At 38.7% G+C, this 21900-nt stretch overlaps 1 protein-coding gene across 1 annotated transcript in view; it reads left to right on the top strand.

Moving 5' to 3' along the window:
• The first annotated feature begins 385 nt into the window (after positions 1–385).
• The window catches only part of LOC108647650 (follicle-stimulating hormone receptor-like), a 116193-nt gene continuing 94678 nt past the window's right edge, over positions 386–21900 (top strand). Inside the window, exon 1 of the mRNA XM_018094136.2 lies at positions 386–584. Coding sequence (XP_017949625.2) covers positions 436–584 — 149 coding nt within the window. The 5' untranslated portion in view covers positions 386–435. The remainder of the gene's footprint in view (positions 585–21900) is intronic.

Raw genomic sequence — 21900 nt, 5'->3', positions numbered from 1 at the left:
TAAAAAAAAACAGCATTGGCAGAAACTTCAAGGACAGCTCCAACTCCAGCTAAACACCCTGTCCCTTGCTCTGAAATAATAAAACTGTTAATATTACACATTCAGAGTCGTGTAGAAATGCAAAACACTCCCTGCCCAACTGATATTGTTGTCTTTGGGTCCGCTCAGGATTAACTTCAAGGTTACGTCGCAGCCAAAAAAAAAAAAAAAAAAAAGCCTTATACATTGTTACCAACAGGGCTTTCTATTGATAAATAGTGATCCCATGGGGCTTGGCTGGCTTTGCCCGGCACGGAGTATGAGTTAGGAAATTAGCTGCTCGTTGTCAGGCACGTTACACCTCTTTTGAAGGCGGATCTTAAAAGTCTTCCCTCTCTCAGGAAACTGAAGTCTGAACTTGTTTAGAGCACGAGAGGGACATCAGATGTAGACAGAATGCCTCTTATTTTCGTCTGCATGTTGTTTTGTTTGCAGCCCTGTTTTGGATGCCATGCTGTTTGCCAATGCATGGGCAGAAGTTTTGTCTGCCAAGAAAACAAGATGGAACAGATTCCAAACAATATCCCCAGGAATGCCACTGAATTGTAAGTCTTGGGATTCAATCTTATTGGAGTTATTATGTCATAATGCCACTCATGGTATATGTAAGCCAGATATACACTATATATATATATACAGGTATAAGACCCGTTATCCAGAATGCTCGGGACCAAGGGTATTCCGGATAAGGGGTCTTTCTGTAATTTGGATCTCCATACCTTAAGTCTAATAAAAAAAAAAACAAAAAAAAAAAACCATTAATTAAACCCAATAGGATTGTTTTACATCCAATAAGGGTTAATTATATCTTAGTTGGGATCAAGTACAATGTACTGTTTTATTATTACAGAGAAAAGGGAATCATTTAACCATTAAATAAACCCAATAGGGCTGTTCTGCCCCCAATAAGGGGTAATTATATCTTAGTTGGGATCAAGTACAGGTACTGTTTTATTATTACAGAGAAAAGGGAATCATTTAACCATTAAATAAACCCAATAGGGCTGTTCTGCCCCCAATAAGGGGTAATTATATCTTAGTTGGGATCAAGTACAAGTACTGTTTTATTATTACAGAGAAAAGGGAATCATTTAACCATGAAATAAACCCAATAGGGCTGTTCTGCCCCCAATAAGGGGTAATTATATCATAGTTGGGATCAAGTACAGGTACTGTTTTATTATTACAGAGAAAAGGGAATCATTTAACCATTAAATAAACCCAATAGGGCTGTTCTGCCCCCAATAAGGGGTAATTATATCTTAGTTGGGATCAAGTACAGGTACTGTTTTATTATTACAGAGAAAAGGGAATCATTTAACCATGAAATAAACCCAATAGGGCTGTTCTGCCCCCAATAAGGGGTAATTATATCTTAGTTGGGATCAAGTACAGGTACTGTTTTATTATTACAGAGAAAAGGGAATCATTTAACCATGAAATAAACCCAATAGGGCTGTTCTGCCCCCAATAAGGGGTAATTATATCTTAGTTGGGATCAATTACAGGTACTGTTTTATTATTACAGAGAAAAGGGAATCATTTAACCATTAAATAAACCCAATAGGGCTGTTCTGCCCCCAATAAGGGGTAATTATATCTTAGTTGGGATCAAATACAATGTAATGTTTTATTATTACAGAGAAAAAGGAAATCCGTTTTAAAATTCTGAATTATTTGATTAAAATGGAGTCTATGGGAGACAGGCTCACCGTAATTCGGAGCTTTCTGGATAATGGGTTTCCGGATAAGGGATCCTATACCTGTATATAGAAATCATCAATATCATGACAAAGTATAAGTAACCTCAAGATATTAAACTCCCTTTACTGATATATAATATTTATCCTGAATGATTGTATAAACCTATTCCTTATAATAATTATATAAAACCCAGGGTAGTGACTGTATCTATAAGATCGACCATATATCATAAGGGTTGATGAAAACATAAAGAGAACATTCTTTTTATGTCGGGTTGAATCTATTTTTATATCTAGAAGTTTTCTTTTTCCCCCACAAATTCTAGGAAACGCATTTTGTACGTGTCGTTATAGAGCTCAGGGTGACAGGAAAAAGCTAATGTTGCGTTTGTAGTGTTTATCTTGTAGCGCGTCTTATCAGCCTTAAGGACGCATGTTTACTGTGATGTCAGCGCAGTAAGTGGTGTCACTTTTTATAGATACAGAATAGAGGCGAACATTCCAAGTCCTCCCACACAGGCAAGCAGAGCTGAATATATAAATGACTTTTTTTCAGAGAGAAAGCTTCAGTAATATATGGAGAGAGAAAAAGTATCAGTAATATATATATAATTTTTTTTTTGAGGTCTTTTTAACAACGCCAAAGTGTATTTATTGGTTAAAAAACAATAAATACACCTGTAGAGTGCTGTACTTTGCAATATATCTATGCATTATTGGCACTTTGGCAAATGATTTATTTTTGAGGGTATTATCCTTTTTTGTATTATACATATAATATTTATAACCCAGTAGAATAGTTTTAACTCCAATAAGCATTATTCTGTTATATTAAGGATGATTATAATGGATTATAAAGGATATGTTAGTTGGGATCAAGTACAAGGTACAGATATGGGACCCATTATCCAGAATGCTCAGGGCCTGGGGTTTCCGGATAAGGGATCTTTCCGTAATTTGGATCTCCGTAACTTAAGTCTACTAAAAATCATTTAACCATTGAATAAACCCAATAGGGCTGTTCTGACCCAATAAGGGGTAATTATATCTTAGTTGGGATCAAGTACAGGTACTGTTTTATTATTACAGAGAAAAGGGAATCATTTAACCATGAAATAAACCCAATAGGGTTGTTCTGCCCCCAATAAGGGGTAATTATATCTTAGTTGGGATCAAGTACAGGTACTGTTTTATTATTATAGAGAAAAGGGAATCATTTAATCATTAAATAAACCCAATAGGGCTTTTCTGCCCCAATAAGGGGTAATTATATCTTAGTTGGGATCAAGTACAGGTACTGTTTTATTATTACAGGGAAAAGGGAATCAATTAACCATAAAATAAACCCAATAAGGCTGTTCTGTCCCCAATAAGGGGTAATTATATCTTAATTGGGATCAAGTACGGGTACTGTTTTATTATTACAGAGAAAAGGGAATCAATTAACCATAAAATAAACCCAATAGGGCTGTTCTGACCCAATAAGGGGTAATCATATCTTAGTTGGGATCAAGTACAGGTACTGTTTTATTATTACAGAGAAAAGGGAATCATTTAACCATTAAATAAACCCAATAGGGCTGTTCTGACCCAATAAGGGGTAATTATATCTAAGTTGGGATCAAGTACAGGTAATGTTTTATTATTACAGGGAAAAGGGAATCAATTAACCATTAAATAAACCCAATAGGGATGTTCTGACCCAATAAGGGGTAATTATATCTAAGTTGGGATCAAGTACAGGTACTGTTTTATTATTACAGAGAAAAGGGAATCATTTAACCATTAAATAAACCCAATAGGGATGTTCTGACCCAATAAGGGGTAATTATATCTTAGTTGGGATCAAGTACAGGTACTGTTTTATTATTACAGAGAAAAGGGAATCATTTAACCATTAAATAAACCCAATAGGACTGTTCTGCCCCCAATAAGGGGTAATTATATCTTAGTTGGGATCAAGTACAGGTACTGTTTTATTATTACAGAGAAAAGGGAATCATTTAACCATTAAATAAACCCAATAGGGCTGTTCTGACCCAATAAGGGGTAATTATATCTAAGTTGGGATCAAGTACAGGTAATGTTTTATTATTACAGGGAAAAGGGAATCAATTAACCATTAAATAAACCCAATAGGGATGTTCTGACCCAATAAGGGGTAATTATATCTAAGTTGGGATCAAGTACAGGTACTGTTTTATTATTACAGAGAAAAGGGAATCATTTAACCATTAAATAAACCCAATAGGGATGTTCTGACCCAATAAGGGGTAATTATATCTTAGTTGGGATCAAGTACAGGTACTGTTTTATTATTACAGAGAAAAGGGAATCATTTAACCATTAAATAAACCCAATAGGACTGTTCTGCCCCCAATAAGGGGTAATTATATCTTAGTTGGGATCAAGTACAGGTACTGTTTTATTATTACAGAGAAAAGGGAATCATTTAACCATTAAATAAACCCAATAGGGCTGTTCTGCCCCCAATAAGGGGTAATTATATCTTAGTTGGGATCAAGTACAGGTACTGTTTTATTATTACAGAGAAAAGGGAATCATTTAACCATTAAATAAACCCAATAGGGCTGTTCTGCCCCCAATAAGGGGTAATTATATCTTAGTTGGGATCAAGTACAGGTACTGTTTTATTATTACAGAGAAAAAGGAAATCATTTTTAAAAATTAGAATTATTTGCTTATTATGGAGTCTATGGGAGAGGGCCTTTCTGTAATTTGGAATTTTCTGGATAACAGGTTTCCAGATAAGGGATCCCATACCTGGCTTTCTATATATTTTTTAGATTTTTCATATATATATATATATTTTTTATAGATTTTTTTTTTGTAATTTACATTTGAACTATGCAGGTGTGGGATCTGTTGTCCGGAAACCTGTTATCCAGAAAGCTCCAAATTAAGGGACAGCCATCTTCCGTACATTCTATTTTAATTAAAAAAGTCATATTTTTAAAAATGATTTCCTTTTTCTCTGTAATAATAAAACAGTGCCTTGTACTTGATCCCAACTAAGATTAATTTAAAACTTAAGGTATGGAGATTTCAATTATGGAAAGACCCCTTATCTAGAAAACCCCAAATCCTGAGAAGTGATGAGCGAATCTGTCCTGTTTCGCTTCACCATAAAATTAGCGAAAAGGCAAGAAAATTTGCGAAACAGCGAAAAATTTGCGAAACGCATTTGTCGCACCCAATTTGACGTGCAACAAAAAAACTTCTGCACGACTATTTTTTCTGCGCCGAATTTTCACAGAAGTTTCGTGAAACAATTCGCCAATGGCAAAAAGCGGCAATTCACGGCGAATCCATGCCTGGTGAAAAAATTCGCTCATCATTAATCCTGAGCATTCTGGATAAAAAAGGTCCCATACTGTGTATACATATACATATATATTTATATACAGAGAGATGTCTAAGCAATTATTTTCTAAGATTAGATACTGTCACTACAGATGGTTCATATCGAGGGACAACTATGTAATAAGCACAATCAGCACCATGAAAAATAAATCTGCTGTCGCCTAATTGGTAGTGGAAATAATCTCATGTTTGTTATTTCTCTTGGCGGAGCTTCATTTGCTTTAAATGGATTTATGATCAGCGCAGCAATGCAATATTTACCGATCAATAACAGGTGCTTCATAAATATTAGCCTAAGCTAGCATGGATTTTGGATTTCTGCCATTTGGATGGCATCAGAACACTGAGATAATAATTAGAGTTGTTTGTGTTCATGTTGTTGCCCTTTTTATGGGGACTGATATAATTCACAGTTTTAAAAAAGATAGCAAAAGCATAACGATGGAAGATTTGTTGATCTTCGCCATTTCACTTTGCTCTAAATGCAGATAAAGGAGGTTAACTGGCTAAATATAATGCATTTGTTGAAAGGGAATTATGCACAAATTCCCAATAAATCCTGAAGTATCAAAGGAAGGGTACCGCACTCTCAGGTCTTATGATGCAACAAACGTTTTTATTAAACAAGTGACTAACGTTTTGGCTCTCTGAACAGCCTTTCTCAAAGTGCTCAGTCGAAACGTTAGATGGACGTGTTGCAATAAATTTTCTTTATTTTTTCCACTAAGTCCTGTGAGTGCGGCATTTCTTCTAATATGCTTTATACTATTGTTTGATACTGTACCCGGGCTCTCTTTATATCTTTAACGTGAGTGCCTGTTGCCCATGACTTTTATATATATATATATATTTATACAGGTATAGGACCTGTTATCCAGAATGCTCAGGACCCAGGCTTTCCGGATAAGGGATCTTTCCGTAATTTGGATCTCCATGCCTTATGTCTACTAAAAAATCATTTAAACATCATTTAAACCCAATAGGATTGTTTTGCCTCCAATAAGGATTAATTATGTGTTTGTTGGGATTAAATACAAGATACTGTTTTATTAATACAGGTATAGGACCCGTTATCCAGAATGCTCAGGTCCAAGGGTATTCCAGATAAGGGGTATTTCCGTAATTTGGATCTCCATACCTTAAGTCTGCTAAAAAAACAATAAAATATTATTTAACCCCAATAGGGTTGTTTTGCATGCAATAAGGATTATTTATATCTTAGTTGGGATCAATTACAAGGTACTGTTTTATTATTACAGAGAAAAAGGAAATCAGTTTTAAAATTCTGAATTATTTGATTAAAATGGAGTCTACGGGAGACAGGCTTTCCGTAATTTGGAGCTTTCTGGATAATGGGTTTCCAAATAAGGTATCCCATACCTGTAAAGAGAAAAAGGAAATCATTTTTAAAAATAAGAATTATTTTCTTATAGTGGAGCCTATGGGAGACGGCCTTTCTGTAATTTCTGGATAACGGGTTTCTGGATAAGGGATCCCATGCCTGTATATATATATATATATATACATAATGATAGATCTATCTACTATTACTATCTCCAAAAGCACAGCAGCACCTTGAGGATGCCTTCTACAGAACCTCTGTCCTTTGGATGATTCCATTTTTTTCAAGACAAATAACCAGAACTAGATGTTCCTCAGTGAAGACTTAAAGGAACGGTAACACCAAAAAATGAAAGTGTATAAAAATAATTAATATATTATATACTATTGCTCTGCACTGGTAAAAGTTGTGTGTTTTCTTCCTAAACATTACTGCAGTTTATATAAATACCCTGCTGTGTAGCCATGGGGGCAGCCATTTAAATTGAAAAAAGGAGAAAAGGCACAGGTTACTAAGCAGATAACAGATAAGTAGCATAGATTCCCATTGTATTCTACACAGTTTATCTGCTATCTTCTTATGTAACCTGTGCCTTTTCTCCTTTTTTCAATTTAAATGGCTGCCCCCATGGCCTCACAGCAGCTATTTCTATTAACTACAGTAGACTTTCTGAAGCAAACACACAACTTTTACCAGTGCAGGGCAACAGTACATTATATTTTAATTATTTTAAAACATTTTTATTTTTTAGTGTTACTGTTCCTTTAAATGAATTAATGTCACAAAGGCAGTAAAAAAATATTTCAGAGTAAATGACTTTGCAACGTGATTAAGTTAAGGGTATAAGTTAAAGGAAAGTGTAACCTCTAGCTGGGATTGCTGCAGTTCCTTACAAGCACAATATAGAGCAGTGATCCCCAACCAGTGGCTCAGGGGTAACATGTTGCTCACCAACCCCTTGGATGTTGCTCTCAGTGCCCCCAAACCAGGGAGTTATTTTTGAATTCCTGACTTGGGGGCAAGTTTTGGTTGAATAAAAACAAGATTTCCTACCAAATAAAGCCCCTGTAAGCTGATAGGGTGCATAGAGGCCCCTAATAGCCAATCACAGCCCTTATTTGGCTCCTCCATGAACTTTTATGGTGCTTGTGTTGCTCCCCAAGTCTTTTTACATTTGACTGTGGCTCACGAGTGAGAAAGGTTGGGGATCCCTGATATAGAGAAATAAGTGTGTTGGTACTACCGGTGTCTTCATTGAGCAAAATGCCGAGTCCTACAAAGGTAGCTGTTGTTTCTAGTTGGAAATGTTATAGTATCTCCCTGTTGAGTCTACGTTATGTCATTACAAACATTATCCCTTTTATTTGCACAACAGTTAAATGAACTCTAGGACAAATATTTTTTTTCCTCTGAACTGAGTCCTGGAAAACTGACAGGTGAATACAGTCTGAAGGGCAGATAGCTGCACAAAATAGAGGGATTTTCTTTATTATTGAATCAAGTGTTTCTTTATCTAAACTAACTACTATTATCTATATCAGGCTGAAGTTGTTTCCTGGAACATGATGTGCTGATAATGGGGCTATACCCATAGATAGCTGCTTAACGGCTTCCCACACCATTTTTTTTGCAATTGTTTATCATTTATTTTAATTACAGGAATATCATTTCAGTGTTCAGAACCTGCTGTTCTTGTCCCCATGTTCAACTCAAAGAGACAGTTCAGACAGTATATCTGTAAGTCTGCAGTAACCCATAATGGCCCATTAGCAATTACAGTTTCTTTCTTACAATATATGTTTATATGTGTGTGTGTATAATCAGTCAGTATATAAAGGCACTCAGGTATACCAGTGTTAACTTCTCTTGTGTGCAGTCCAAATCAGTTGTGGAGATAGGCTGACTCCGTTGTGTATATTTATAAAAGGACCCTACAAAAACTCTCTAGAAAGTCCCCATTAAGGTGTGGGAGGACGTTTCTTGAACAGAAAATCAAGGTTGCTACTATAGATAGATATATGTGGAAAGAAGAGCCTGAAACAGTGGCTGTGGGAAGGAGGGTCTGAAACAGTGGCTGAGAGAAGGTTTTAGGCCCAGTTAAGGTAAGATTGGGCCAGATATGCTCTCCTAGATTGTTCCAAAAGCCTGTCCTGAAGCTCAAATATGATTAGGGCTTGGGATAAACACTTAGGGGCCCATTTATCAATGTATGATTGGGTACATTTACAAAAAAAAAAAAATTCGGCAATTTTTTATTAATTTCCACAACTTTTTACGTATTTGTTGCAACGAGTACAAAAGTTTTATAATTCATTCAAGCTTTGGTATCGTGACTTTCCTTGGGCCGGGTTGGAGCTGCAGAGTGCCATTGAGCCCTATGGGAGACTTTCCTTGGGCCGGGTTGGAGCTGCAGAGTGCCATTGAGCCCTATGGAAGGCTTTCCTTGGGCCGGGTTGGAGCTGCAGAGTGCCATTGAGCCCTGTGGGAGACTTTCCTTGGGCCAGGTTGGAGCTGCAGAGTGCCATTGAGTCCTATGGGAGACTTTCCTTGGGCCGGGTTGGAGCTGCAGAGTGCCATTGAGCCCTATGGGAGACTTTCCTTGGGCCAGGTTGGAGCTGCAGAGTGCCATTGAGCCCTATGGGAGACTTTCCTTGGGCCGGGTTGGAGCTGCAGAGTGCCATTGAGCCCTATGGGAGACTTTCCTTGGGCCGGGTTGGAGCTGCAGAGTGCCATTGAGCCCTATGGGAGGCTTTCCTTGGGCCGGGTTGGAGCTGCAGAGTGCCATTGAGCCCTATGGGAGACTTTCCTTGGGCCGGGTTGGAGCTGCAGAGTGCCATTGAGCCCTATGGGAGACTTTCCTTGGGCCGGGTTGGAGCTGCAGAGTGCCATTGAGCCCTATGGGAGGCTTTCCTTGGGCCGGGTTGGAGCTGCAGAGTGCCATTGAGCCCTATGGGAGGCTTTCCTTGGGCCGGGTTGGAGCTGCAGAGTGCCATTGAGCCCTATGGGAGACTTTCCTTGGGCCAGGTTGGAGCTGCAGAGTGCCATTGAGCCCTATGGGAGACTTTCCTTGGGCCGGGTTGGAGCTGCAGAGTGCCATTGAGCCCTATGGGAGACTTTCCTTGGGCCGGGTTGGAGCTGCAGAGTGCCATTGAGCCCTATGGGAGACTTTCCTTGGGCCGGGTTGGAGCTGCAGAGTGCCATTGAGCCCTATGGGAGGCTTTCCTTGGGCCGGGTTGGAGCTGCAGAGTGCCATTGAGCCCTATGGGAGACTTTCCTTGGGCCAGGTTGGAGCTGCAGAGTGCCATTGAGCCCTATGGGAGACTTTCCTCGGGCCAGGTTGGAGCTACAGAGTGCCATTGAGCCCTATGGGAGGCTTTCCTTGGGCCAGGTTGGAGCTGCAGAGTGCCATTGAGCCCTATGGGAGACTTTCCTCGGGCCAGGTTGGAGCTACAGAGAGGCTTCCAAAATCATGTACGGAAGGATCAAAGTCAGAATGTTTTTCGTGCCGTTCACGATCGTTCGGATACGAACATTTCGGAACTTTCGGATCATACCACAATATTTTCGTACAACCATGATGCGATCCGAAATGTTTGGATTTAACACGATTTTTTCCCACTCGTACTTTTTAAAGTCCGAAATTCAGACTTTGATATATCAGCCCCTTAATTGCTGCCCTCGATATTCTTAAATATATGCCTAAATGGCAGCAAGTTTTTCATATATCTGTAAGCTTGTTATGAGCTAAGGAGGGTCTCAAAAGGTTGTTTCAAAGGGTCTGAACTTTGTACCCTAAAAAAATTCAGTTATCCAATTCTGAAAATCTCTTAAAGGGATAGTTCACCTATAAGTTAACTCTTAATAAGTTATATAATGGCCATTTCTTATTGCCCTTCATTTTGTATTGATTTTAAATGATCTGCCTTCCTTTTCTGACTCTTTCCAGCTCTCGAACAGGGGTCACAGACCCCGGCAGCCAAGAAACTATCGTTTAGTGAGGCTAAAAAGGCTATTGCTGTTACTTTTTATTTATGATCTTTCTATTCAGACCTCTCCTATTCATCTTTCAGTCTCTTATTCACAAAACCTCCTGGCTGAATTTGGACCCTAATAACCAGATAGCTGCTGAAATTCCAAACTGGAAAACTTCTGAAACAAAGATTAGTAATGTAAAAACCCCAAATCACGAAGACTAATTACAAATTGAATATAATGACATCATACTTACAGTTCATTAAGTGTTAATTGGTTGCTGGTTGCATGGGGTAAATATGTGCCTACTGTGCAGCCCCTTTGTAGCCCATGTAGCACTTTTCTTTAGGAAACAAACTCCTGCCTACACATAATCCTATAAATGATGCAGTTTCCTAGTTTTTTGTGTGTGTGTGTTTTTTTTTTTTTTTTTGCTGTTCCACATTGCATAAAACTTTGTGTTTAACTGCTCAGCAGTGGCTTGATTTGAGTTCCTTTTGTTATCTTTTACACTATGCTAAATTGCTTCGCTAAATGGCCCATTTGCAGCATTCACGTAATGGTAGGATTGTCAGCCTTCTCTTTCTTGCCTGCTAAATGTCTCTACAGGAAAAGTTTCTACCTTCCATAAAACATTACCAGGCTTCTATTTTTGTTCAATGGGATTTGGCCATAAATCACATAATTAGAGGTATAAAACCTCGCTGAGGAAAGAAGCTGCAACTTAAGGCAGAACCCTTTTATACAGTACAATACTCGCATACCTGGTGCTACATGAGCTCTACTGTCACAAATAAAATAGTCATTATTCTTATACATGTCTATATATTTATTCTTGTTTTTTATTTTATTGTAAAGCAAAGATGGTGCATTTTGCTTTGAAATAATGAAAATTAATGAATTTGCTTTTTATGTCTATAAATATAAAGAAAGGATCGGGGGAGGGGGGTTCCCTGAGAATATTCTGGTATGCGATTTACTTTGGCTCACATAAAGTATGGGGGAACATGCAAAATAAACACATCATGCTATTAAATTAAAAGATAGATAGATAGATAGATAGATAGATGATAGATAGATAGATAGATAGATAGATAGATAGATAGATAGATAGATAGATGATAGATAGAAGATAGATAGATGATAGATAGATAGATAGATAGATAGATAGATAGATAGATGATAGAGAGATAGATAGATAGAATGATAGATAGATACATAGATAGATATATGATTGATAGATAGATAGATAGATAGATAGAGATAGATGATGAAAGATAGTTGGTAGATAGAAGATAGATAGATAATAGATAGATAAATAATAGATAGATAGATAAATAGTTATAGATAGATAATTGATAGATAGAATGATAGATAGATAGATGGATAGATAGATAGATAGATAGATAGATAGATAATTGATAGATAGAATGATAGATAGATATATGATTGATAGATAGATAGATAGATAGATAGATAATTGATAGATAGAATGATAGATAGATATATGATTGATAGATAGATAGATAGATAGATAGATAGATAGATGATAGATAGAAAGATAGATAGATAGATAGATAGATAGATAGATAGATAGAACAATCCTATTGGGTTTATTCAATATTTAAATGATTTTTAGCAGACTTATGGTATGGAGATTCAAATGACAGAAAGATCCCTTATCTGGAAAACCGCAGGTCCCGAGCATTCTGGATAACAGGTCTCATACCTGTACTGGGTTCATTGTACTGTATTCAGAATGATGATATAATACTTCTTTTTAATACACACATTTGTAATCAATCAATAATACAAATTATATTTGGTGAATTATCCCAAACTGTCTATTTCAAACTTAACAAACCGGATGAGATTCACCAATTCACATTATATCTGGCAAGCAGACTGCAATAAAACACTGACTTTGGTAGAAAATGATATCATAAAACTTTATTACTTGACAAAGACAAGCACAGTCCCTTTAGAGCTGCCGGAGCTTCAGTCATTTAAAAGCATAGAATAAATGAAAAGGGCAAAAATAAAGGGTAAGAGTACAAAACTACACAAATTCAATGGGTAATTTACACAATAAAAAGGTCACAGTCAGACATTTGCACAGTGCACCTAGGTGTCCCCCATCTGCTCCCTACCTAACCCCTAACTTGGGCTCAGGGGTGAGCCGACCCACTGGGCCATCAGGCCTCGGCACATGGGAAGACCGCATAGGGGAGGGGTGGGGGGAAAGTGGAATGCGCAGGACGATAATCAGCTGTGGCAGTTAGTGATGGGCCAAATAATTAGGCATAGATTCATGGCGAATTTCCGTATTTCGCCATTGGTGGATTGTTTCATGAAACGGGCGACAAAATTCGGCACAGAAAAGTTTGCGCAAAAAAAAATGCATAACAAATTGTGCACAACATTTGCCATTTCGCAAATCTTTTGAAAGATTCATGAATTTTGTGGAGAGATTTGCTCATTACTAGAGGCAATCATCAGCACTCATGGTTGCATTAATCATTCTGGGGAGGTACAGAGCAGTGTGCCAGAAGCGCCCAGAGTGGTTGGCCTTTACCTGCGGTGGGGGGAGCGGGTCAGAAATAACTGGAATAGTGGGTCCTTAGCTCAGGTTTTCCCATGGGCCCCCAGTACCCCCCAGCTTGTGCTTTATTCAAACACACATGAAAGAGAGCGGCAGGAGGCACAGAATGCAAGTGGGTCTTGTCCTTACCAACTGCCCTATATATTTACCCAGGGAGCAAGTGCTTTTTAAGCAAGCATGCTCTTGAACCCCTTAGCTCCCAACACTTCCACCCCAGGGTCAGGTAAATGACCCCTCAAAATTAAGCTGAGTGGCTGACCAAAACAAAAACCAGCAAGGTATTTAAAAATACAGCTAGAGGTATCAGCGGCACCAAACCAAGTGCTAAGAGACCACATTAAAAAAAGAGCACATTCATTTCTTGCCCTGTACAACATAACATTGGAAAGGCTAAAAGACCTTAAACATATAATTTGAAGAAAAAAGGGAGAGTAGAAATCTGTGCAACAATACAGTATAGAAAGTTACATATATATCAGTATATTAAGTCATTGGGAGTTTCAGATTTAGCCATTACTAATTTACCAGATGCCCAGTTACTACTGCTATGTATTGATGAGCGAATCTGTTCCGTTTCACTTCGCCCAAAAAATCGAGAATCTTTCAAAAGATCCGCGAAACGGCGAAAAATTCATGAAACGGCAAAAATGTTGTGCAGCAAAAAAAATTGTCACCCGTGGCACGGCTATTATTTTGCCGCACGGCTATTATTTTGTCGCGCGGCTATTCTTTTGTCGCCCGCGGCTATAATTTTGTCGCACGGTTATTATTTTGTCGCCCGCGGCTATTATTTTGTCACACACGACTATTCTTTTTTGACACCGGCGACAATTTTTGGACGGGTGGCGAATTTTTCTGCAGCAAATTTTTTCATCCGTTTCACGAAACACTCCGCCAATGGCGAAACGCGGAAATTCACCACGAATCCATCGCCCATCACTACTGCTATGGTCACTGCCTGGCTAGTTGACTGGTTGACCCCTAAAATCCTCAAACCAGGGTACTTTAGTCAGACTTGCCTACAATTAGAACTGCACTATTTTCCATTATGTTGTAATATATGAGGGTTTGTTTAGGAACACACAATTGTTGTGCACACTTGCTTCCAAACACGTTCCTCGCACTAAGCACCCTGTGTCCATCTAGTCAGTTCTGATGGATTTGATGCTATTCACCAGGTGCAGGGAATGACTGAATACCTTCTGTAAAGAGCTGCATAAATGTGGGCACTAAATAAATAATACATAAGAAGAAGAATAAAAAAGGAGAATAGCCTTGCCCAAATCCTCAAGATGAATTCAAACTGCACAACTCAACGCAATTCGCTCCTCAAAGCAGCCTGAAAGGGGTTTTGAAGAAGGCCTTCTACAATGGCCTTTGGGAGTCCCAATGATGAAAGCTTTATATCTTTGAGTTGTGTAAATAAATGCACAGATCTGATGGATTCTGAGTTTCTGAATACTTTCTTATCTGTCAATTTTGTGAATCATGGTAAGAGCAGTCTAGTTCAGGGGTTCCCAGCCTCTGCACTTAACATGTTGCAGAACCGCACTGAAGAGATGAACACTCCGCATTGTTATTTTCTTTTTATACTTTGAATAGAAAGTTAACTCTTCCAGGGTCCCCGAGAGAGTGAGCAACCTCTAACTAAAGCCTTGGGATCTCAGGCAGCAACGATTACCTATTCCACTGCATTTCAAACAAATTACTATCCTACTGTCAAGCCAATGACCAGTTTATATTGTCATAAGCTGTGGGGCCACAACTGAGGCTCAGGGGCCATGGGTCATAGTATTTGAAGGAGAAACCAAGGAGGAAGCTCATTGAAAAACAGACAGGACAGATGTTGACAAACAGGAACACTATATCGAGGCACAGGCAATGGTTTCACAAGGCAGATGGTAGACACTGGTGTATACAGGCTTACTGGCAAGGCAGTTAATGTACAAGCACACAGTGTCAACAGAGTCCAATTGGCAGCGCTCAGGCAGTTAGACAGGTAAGCGTCAATACCAGGTTTAGATCAGGAACAAGTTGAATGTTTTCAGCAACTATCTACCATCTACTACTTCTGCTGCAATGTATCTAGGAACTGGCTGCACCTGTTATCTAATACAGAACAGTAAGCAGCAACTGGTAGAACCTGGCATACAGAATAGAACAGGTAGGCTTCAATACTTACAGTATAACTTGCCCCTGTATAATAGAGGAAAAGGAAAATGATTGTACAGGTATGGGATCCCTTATCCGGAAACCCATTATCCAGAAAGTTCCGAATTACGGAAAGGCCATCTCCCATAGACTCCATTATAAGCAATTAATTCTAATTTTTAAAAATGATTACCTTTTTCTCTGTAATAATAAAACAGTACCTTGTACTTGATCCCAACTAAGATATAATTACCCCTTATTGGGGGCAGAACAGCCCTATTGGGTTTATTTAATGGTTAAATGATTCCCTTTTCTCTGTAATAATAAAACAGTACCTGTACTTGATCCCAACTAAGATATAATTACCCCTTATTGGGGGCAGAACAGCCCTATTGGGTTTATTTAATGGTTAAATGATTCCCTTTTCTCTGTAATAATAAAACAGTACCTGTACTTGATCCCAACTAAGATATAATTACCCCTTATTGGGGGCAGAACAGCCCTATTGGGTTTATTTAATGGTTAAATGATTCCCTTTTCTCTGTAATAATAAAACAGTACCTGTACTTGATCCCAACTAAGATATAATTAATCCTTATTTAAGGCAAAACAAGCCTATTGGGTTTATTCTATATTTGAATGATTTTTAGCAGACTTAAGTTATGGAGATCCAAATTACAGAAAGATCCCTTATCCAGAAAACCCCAGGTCCAGAGCAGTCTGGATAATAGGTCCCATACCTGTACCAGGTTGCAGGTTCAAACTCAGTAAGGGATAATACCTCTTATTTGCTTCAGGGTGCCTGCCCCTATCATGCTCTCCCTACCATCTCATCTTATGTGTCTGTGCCTTTTAGAAACATAATTACTGTACATATGGACCTCCATACATTCTGCTGTCTTGCCTCTGGTTCAGTTATACTGTGCCTGGGTATAAGATTTTTTTTTAGCCAGCAGCAACCCACTGAAATGCATGGATTTTCTCAATCTGCAGAAATACTTTACTCATTTGAATTCTTGGGCACGACCCAAAGATTTCCCTAGCACCACTTCCTTCATCCCCGCAGAACTGTAATGACTAGTCAGAGCTGTCACTTAGGAGAGAGAAGGTGCTAAATCTGCTCCTTATATGCTTGAAAACATTTAGAAGTCATTCATGGGAAACCATTTTAATGTAATTCAGATTTTATGAGGTTAGCTGGGACATTAAAAGGGCTATATCACTGAATAATTTGGAAATCTATCATTAGGCACTGCCATTCTCATCATAATTTGGCTACTGGGGGTTTGTTTTTTTTTTTCTTTTTTTCTAATCAATGTTAAATATTGCCGGTACATATAGCACCTTTCATTTGCTGTATATCAAAGAGATGCCATTATAAAAATAAAACAATGTGTATTATGTAAAGCAGCTACTTCTGGAAAGGTTACAGTCAAGTTTGGGGCTTCAGTAGGAACTACCTAGTAATTCCAGGTACTCATTTAATTCTACTACTTGCACTTCCTTTCAGGAAAAAAGACAACATTGACAGGGCCGATATAATGAGCATATGAGCCCCCATTTTTCAACTTATAGACCAAGATCAATTACCCTTTATCTGCAAGTCTAATTTACTTTAGTAAAGTTGGCCATACACTGTAACATCCGCTCGTTTGGAGAGGTTGCCAAGCCAGCAGATCTTCTCCTACAGGTGGGTGATATCGGGCTAATTGGATTGTTTGGCCTTAGGCTGATGCCACACATGGCGTTTTTACACTGGGTATTTTCTCAGCCTAAAAACGCCGCACAAGCCACACAGCCCCTGACTATGGCGTTTTTCAGCCTAGTACTGGCGACGTAGCAAATCCCGTTTCCATGGTGCTAATAGTGCGAAATAGTAAAAAACGCTGCGTATTTCCGCTAGGTCTGGCAGCTGCCATTGTGTATACATAGGAATAGCTTGCTGTGCAAATACTGGCGTATTTCAGCAAATGCGTTTTCTAGCGTATTTTCGCTTTGTGTGGTTTGTTTTGAGTCTTTTCAAGTTATTTCTATGGATGATGATATAGTGCGTTTTTCAACCGCCGAGAGAATTAGAAAATACGCAGTGTAAAAACGCCACGTGTGGCATCAGCCTTACGGCCGAATGATCGAATTAAAATGGCGGACATAAGCGCCGTCAGTTCGGGGACCACATCAACGAGCAGCTTGACAAGCTGGTGGTTAATAAAAATTTTCAGAATGGAAAGATTTTTGCATTCTACTTTCGGATTCAGTTCGGAAACCACCTATTTTTATACTGTTTATTAATGTTCTTGTGTTTGTAATTGCAATGTTGTTTCAGCTCCAGTGGCTTTTCCCAGGCTCTCATAGAAATGCAAGAGTGCCACTTTTTTTGTTGTTGTTGTTAAACTACAGCTCCAAGATACTGTGTGGCGCTGAGGTTGAACTGAAAAAGTTCATGGGTCATTATTGTACATATATTTTTATTCATAGGGGGACATTTACTAATCCACGAACGTCCGAAAGCATCCAAATGCGTTTTTTTCGTAATGATCGGTTTTTTTCCGTCGCCAGCGCGATTGTTTCATATATTGCGCAACTTTTTCGTCGCCGTTACGACTTTAACGTATATTTTCCGCGACTTTTTCGTCCAAAATTTGGATTGGTTTTTCCGCCGTTTACAATTGCTCAATACGAAAAAATCATGCAAAATACGATAAAGTCATGATGGCGACAAAGAAGTCGCGCAAAATACGAAACAATCGCAGTGGCAACAAAAAAAATAGCAAAATTTTCATTTCCAATCTGTTTTTTTCCCATTCGGGATTCGGATTTTAGGATTAGTAAATGTGCCCCATAGAGTTCATACTTATGTTGTAATGCTGTATAGCAGAACAGTAAATGAATAGAACAAACAGGGGGCATTACCATAGTAAATACAAATACGTACAAAGTACATTTACAATAAAGACTAAGCGCTAAGTGTCAGTGTTACAAGAGGAAGGAGATCCTTGCCCTGCAGAGCACTCAGAATTTTATTTTTCATGATTTGTGTGTTTGCGCCAAAATGCGATTTTGTGATGGAAAAAAAACACAAAATTTTCACAATTTATTGTGCAACAAATCCAAAAGTAAAAATGCACCATCTAAAACCTGTTGAGAGCATGTAAAAGTCAATAGCAAATTTCCAACTGGAAGATCTTTCTTGGCTTCAGGTCATTTGTGCGATAATACGTAAAAGTGGCATTTTTGTTGCATGCTTTTCACATTTTTTTCCGTGTCCTTTTTCATTCGTGTTTTTTCAGTTCAGATCTTTTGATATATGGCTGCCATTCTTGGAAAACCTCTAAAAACATTAAAATCCGAATGTTGATTACCGGGCCTCCCTGTGTTATATTATTATGTATGTGTTTCTGGTAACTCTGTGGAAATTGTTAGTAAAACTGTCAAATATGCAGTTTTCTGACTCCCATTCACTTCCAGTTCTGATAATGTGTTAGGTATTGCCACACTAACGACATAAATCATAAAAATGGTTATAGTAGAGTAAAATATAATTCATCTTAACTGCTGTTTCTAACTGCAGTCATGAACCTGATACGCAATTTCCAATCTCTTTTCATAACATGGCAGTTGACCCAGTGACTAGCAGGCTGCATCTCACCCAAAGGCAAGGATGTTTCTGCCATACATCATGGTGAAAGCCTTGTCTCACATGGCACTGTAACAGGTGCAGCAAATAAGGGCGACATTTCTGCTCTGTCAATAGTACAGACAGTCAGATTGCATTGTTTGCAGTAGCAATGCCCCCCTAACTCAACCCTTCCCAAGCATGAGTGAGTCAAGGGGCAGTGGTGGCATTGCCTTGCCTAGAGGATATCTTCTGTGCCTAAAAATCACCAATGTCCAATCACTGAAGTATTTCCATTCCCAAGTTATTTTCATGAAGTTCTCATAAGTCTTGGCATAAACAACAAATGAGCTATGTGGGAATTAGAAAGAAGGGAAATTCAAACTGCTGTCAAATGTAACCAATGCCAGGTGCAACTTTCTTGCTGGTCATGCCCACACAAGGTCATTGAGAATGTCTTGCAAACTATAAGCTGGTAAGGGATAATTAAGACACAAAGAAAATGCAAAAATGAAAATGAGGATATAAGGACAACAAAAGAGCAAAAACTTGGGGTTGACCAGAAACAAGAGTAGGTATGAGGGATCAGAGGGTAATGTAGAATATAAATAAATAGGTCGGAAAAGTGACAAAAGAAGAGAAAGGAGATAGGGTAATAAAGCATAAAAAATAAAAGACTAATAGAACTGAAACTAATAAGTTTACGTGGGGATAGCAGAATATAAGAATAAGGAGAGGGGTGGAAAAGAGAAGGAGAGAGGGTAAGGCACAAGTGTCACGACTAAGCAGGAAGAAGTCGTTGAGGAAGGACCTCCCCTACACCTCCCACTAAGGAACACAGCCGCTGGGGATGAAACAGGACTGGAGCCAAGTGAAGGAGTGGCAGGAGTGCCGAACCAGGCGTCTTAGGCAAAATCGGAAGGCAATCGGATGGTCAGGCAGGCAATAGGTCGGTACAGGCAGCAGGATTCAGAATCGGGAGTCAGGCCGGGTCAAAATAACAAATATCAATCAGGAATAATGCTTGGCGTCTTTCACAAGGAAAATGATCACTTCGCAGTGATCCTAGGCCTCTGGCGTCTTTTTAAGCGCAAGGCGCACGCGCCGGCGTCAAGACGCACGCCGGCGTCATAGCGTGTGCCGGCGTCAGAGCGCGCCCCCTTGCGACCAGGTGGACGGCCACGACGAGCAGGTACCTTACAACAAGAGAAATTGAAAGGGCGGGTTTGAGCAGTAGAAGAGGGTTTAAGGTGGGAAAACAGAAGAGAGATGGGCCAATAAAAAAAGCACGGAGAACAAAATGGAGTGGGGGCAAGGAGGAAAGGTCAGACGATGGGGAAAGCATATACCAAAATAGTTGAAGGGGGAGACAAAACAAATATAGTAAGAAAAAATAGGGTAGAAGGGGTGGTGGAAGGGGGCAGTAGCATATGAAAAAAGATACAAAATGGATGACTATGGGATCAAAAAGCAAGGGGGAAATAACGCAAAAAGTGGCGAGACTATAAAGAATTTAAGAAAAGAGAAGAAAAATTCAGGAGAAGAGAAAAAGAAGGCATGAATATAACATCAAATTGTAAAAAGATGGGAGAAGGAGTTAACAGAAGCAAAGACAGTAGGATTTGAGTACAAGAGTAGAAAGACCAAAGCACATGAAATAGACTTGTTTTAAGCTTAAGAACCCAACTGCTGCTGCTCCTATGGAATAGGGTCTTACACAATATACACACGTTTGCAGGCTTGATTATAATAAAATATATTATCAAGAGAAATCGACACTGTATGGGATCCTTCAACCTGGGGGCGATAAATTCTTATAGAAAGTCACATCTGATCCCAGGGCCAATAGCCACTTGATTCCTAACAAGTATAATATAATCTCGCGGTGGCTGTCACCTGGGTTTAACTAATGTGACTTTAGCAGAGGCAAATTGCCATGATTAGCAGCTCCACTTGCTATTACCTAAAGATTGCTGTTTGTTTCTCTCATCTAGCCTTAACAGATTTCCAAGCAGGGACGATGATCATTTCCATAACAGTGAAGAGCTTTAATTTGCTTAGATTAAACATGATATAATGACATCCTTTTAACCCAATTACAACATGGGGGTGAGTGTTATCTACATCAAACTCATCCAAGACGTTACTCTCTGGCAATTTTCCAATCATTTAGATAAATATCGTCAATGCGCCACTCGCAATTTTATAATTCCTCATTTTCTGCTTTGGAAACCCTAAAAAATCAAATGCCACCTCTTTAGTAATTATGATCAAATGATTCACTTTGATGGCTGGCGTATTAGAACACTGTGCCTCCCATCTTTGCAACAAACCCAAACACTAACTAGATGTATATGAACTCACAATAAGGACAATAACATACGCCCAATCATTTTGCTGCTTGTCTGAATGCATCTTAATGCCTTGCAAGGTAATACTTTAATGGAAAAGGTGGCTGGAACCATCAAAGAGTCTGACTTCACTTCAGCGTAGGGAAATAGCAATGAAGGAATTAGCATCCAAAATTATTTTAAGAGCGGCAAAATTATGATTATGTCAAGGAGCATAAAAACAACAAGGCAAACAGCGCTAAGCTTAAAAAAAAAATAGGAAAAAATCCAAAAAGGCTTAAAGCAGTAAATATATGTTAATGTACCAGCTATTAATAACTTTATTAACACTTCATTATCAGTGATGTTCAACCTGTACGCCTTTAATTATTTCTTTACAGCTAAAGATTGCTCAGGGGCCATGGCAATAGTAATTTAAAAATAGGTGAAGGACTTCCATTGCTATATTTACACTTCCCATCATGCTATGTAAGGGCGCTCTAATAATGTGCCTATAAAGTATAGAGGTGCAAATCACCCACATGTGTACATGAGTGATGGGGGTAAATGTACTAGTCAGCATCTGTCTGCTCAGTACCTTGATCATTAGTGGCCTTCAGAAAGTGGGGCCCCCCAAATACTTGGCTTTCTTGAAGAGACCTCTGTTGTTTATTAAGTAGTACAGGTTTAGGACCCATTATCCAGAATGCTTGGGACCAAGGGTATTCTGGATAAGGGGTCTTTCCGTAATTTGGATCTCCATA

Source organism: Xenopus tropicalis, chromosome 5 (assembly GCF_000004195.4).
Source record: "Xenopus tropicalis strain Nigerian chromosome 5, UCB_Xtro_10.0, whole genome shotgun sequence".
NCBI lineage: Eukaryota > Metazoa > Chordata > Amphibia > Anura > Pipidae > Xenopus > Xenopus tropicalis.
Note: the sequence above shows the minus strand (reverse complement) of the source record. Positions and strands in the feature narration are given on the sequence as shown.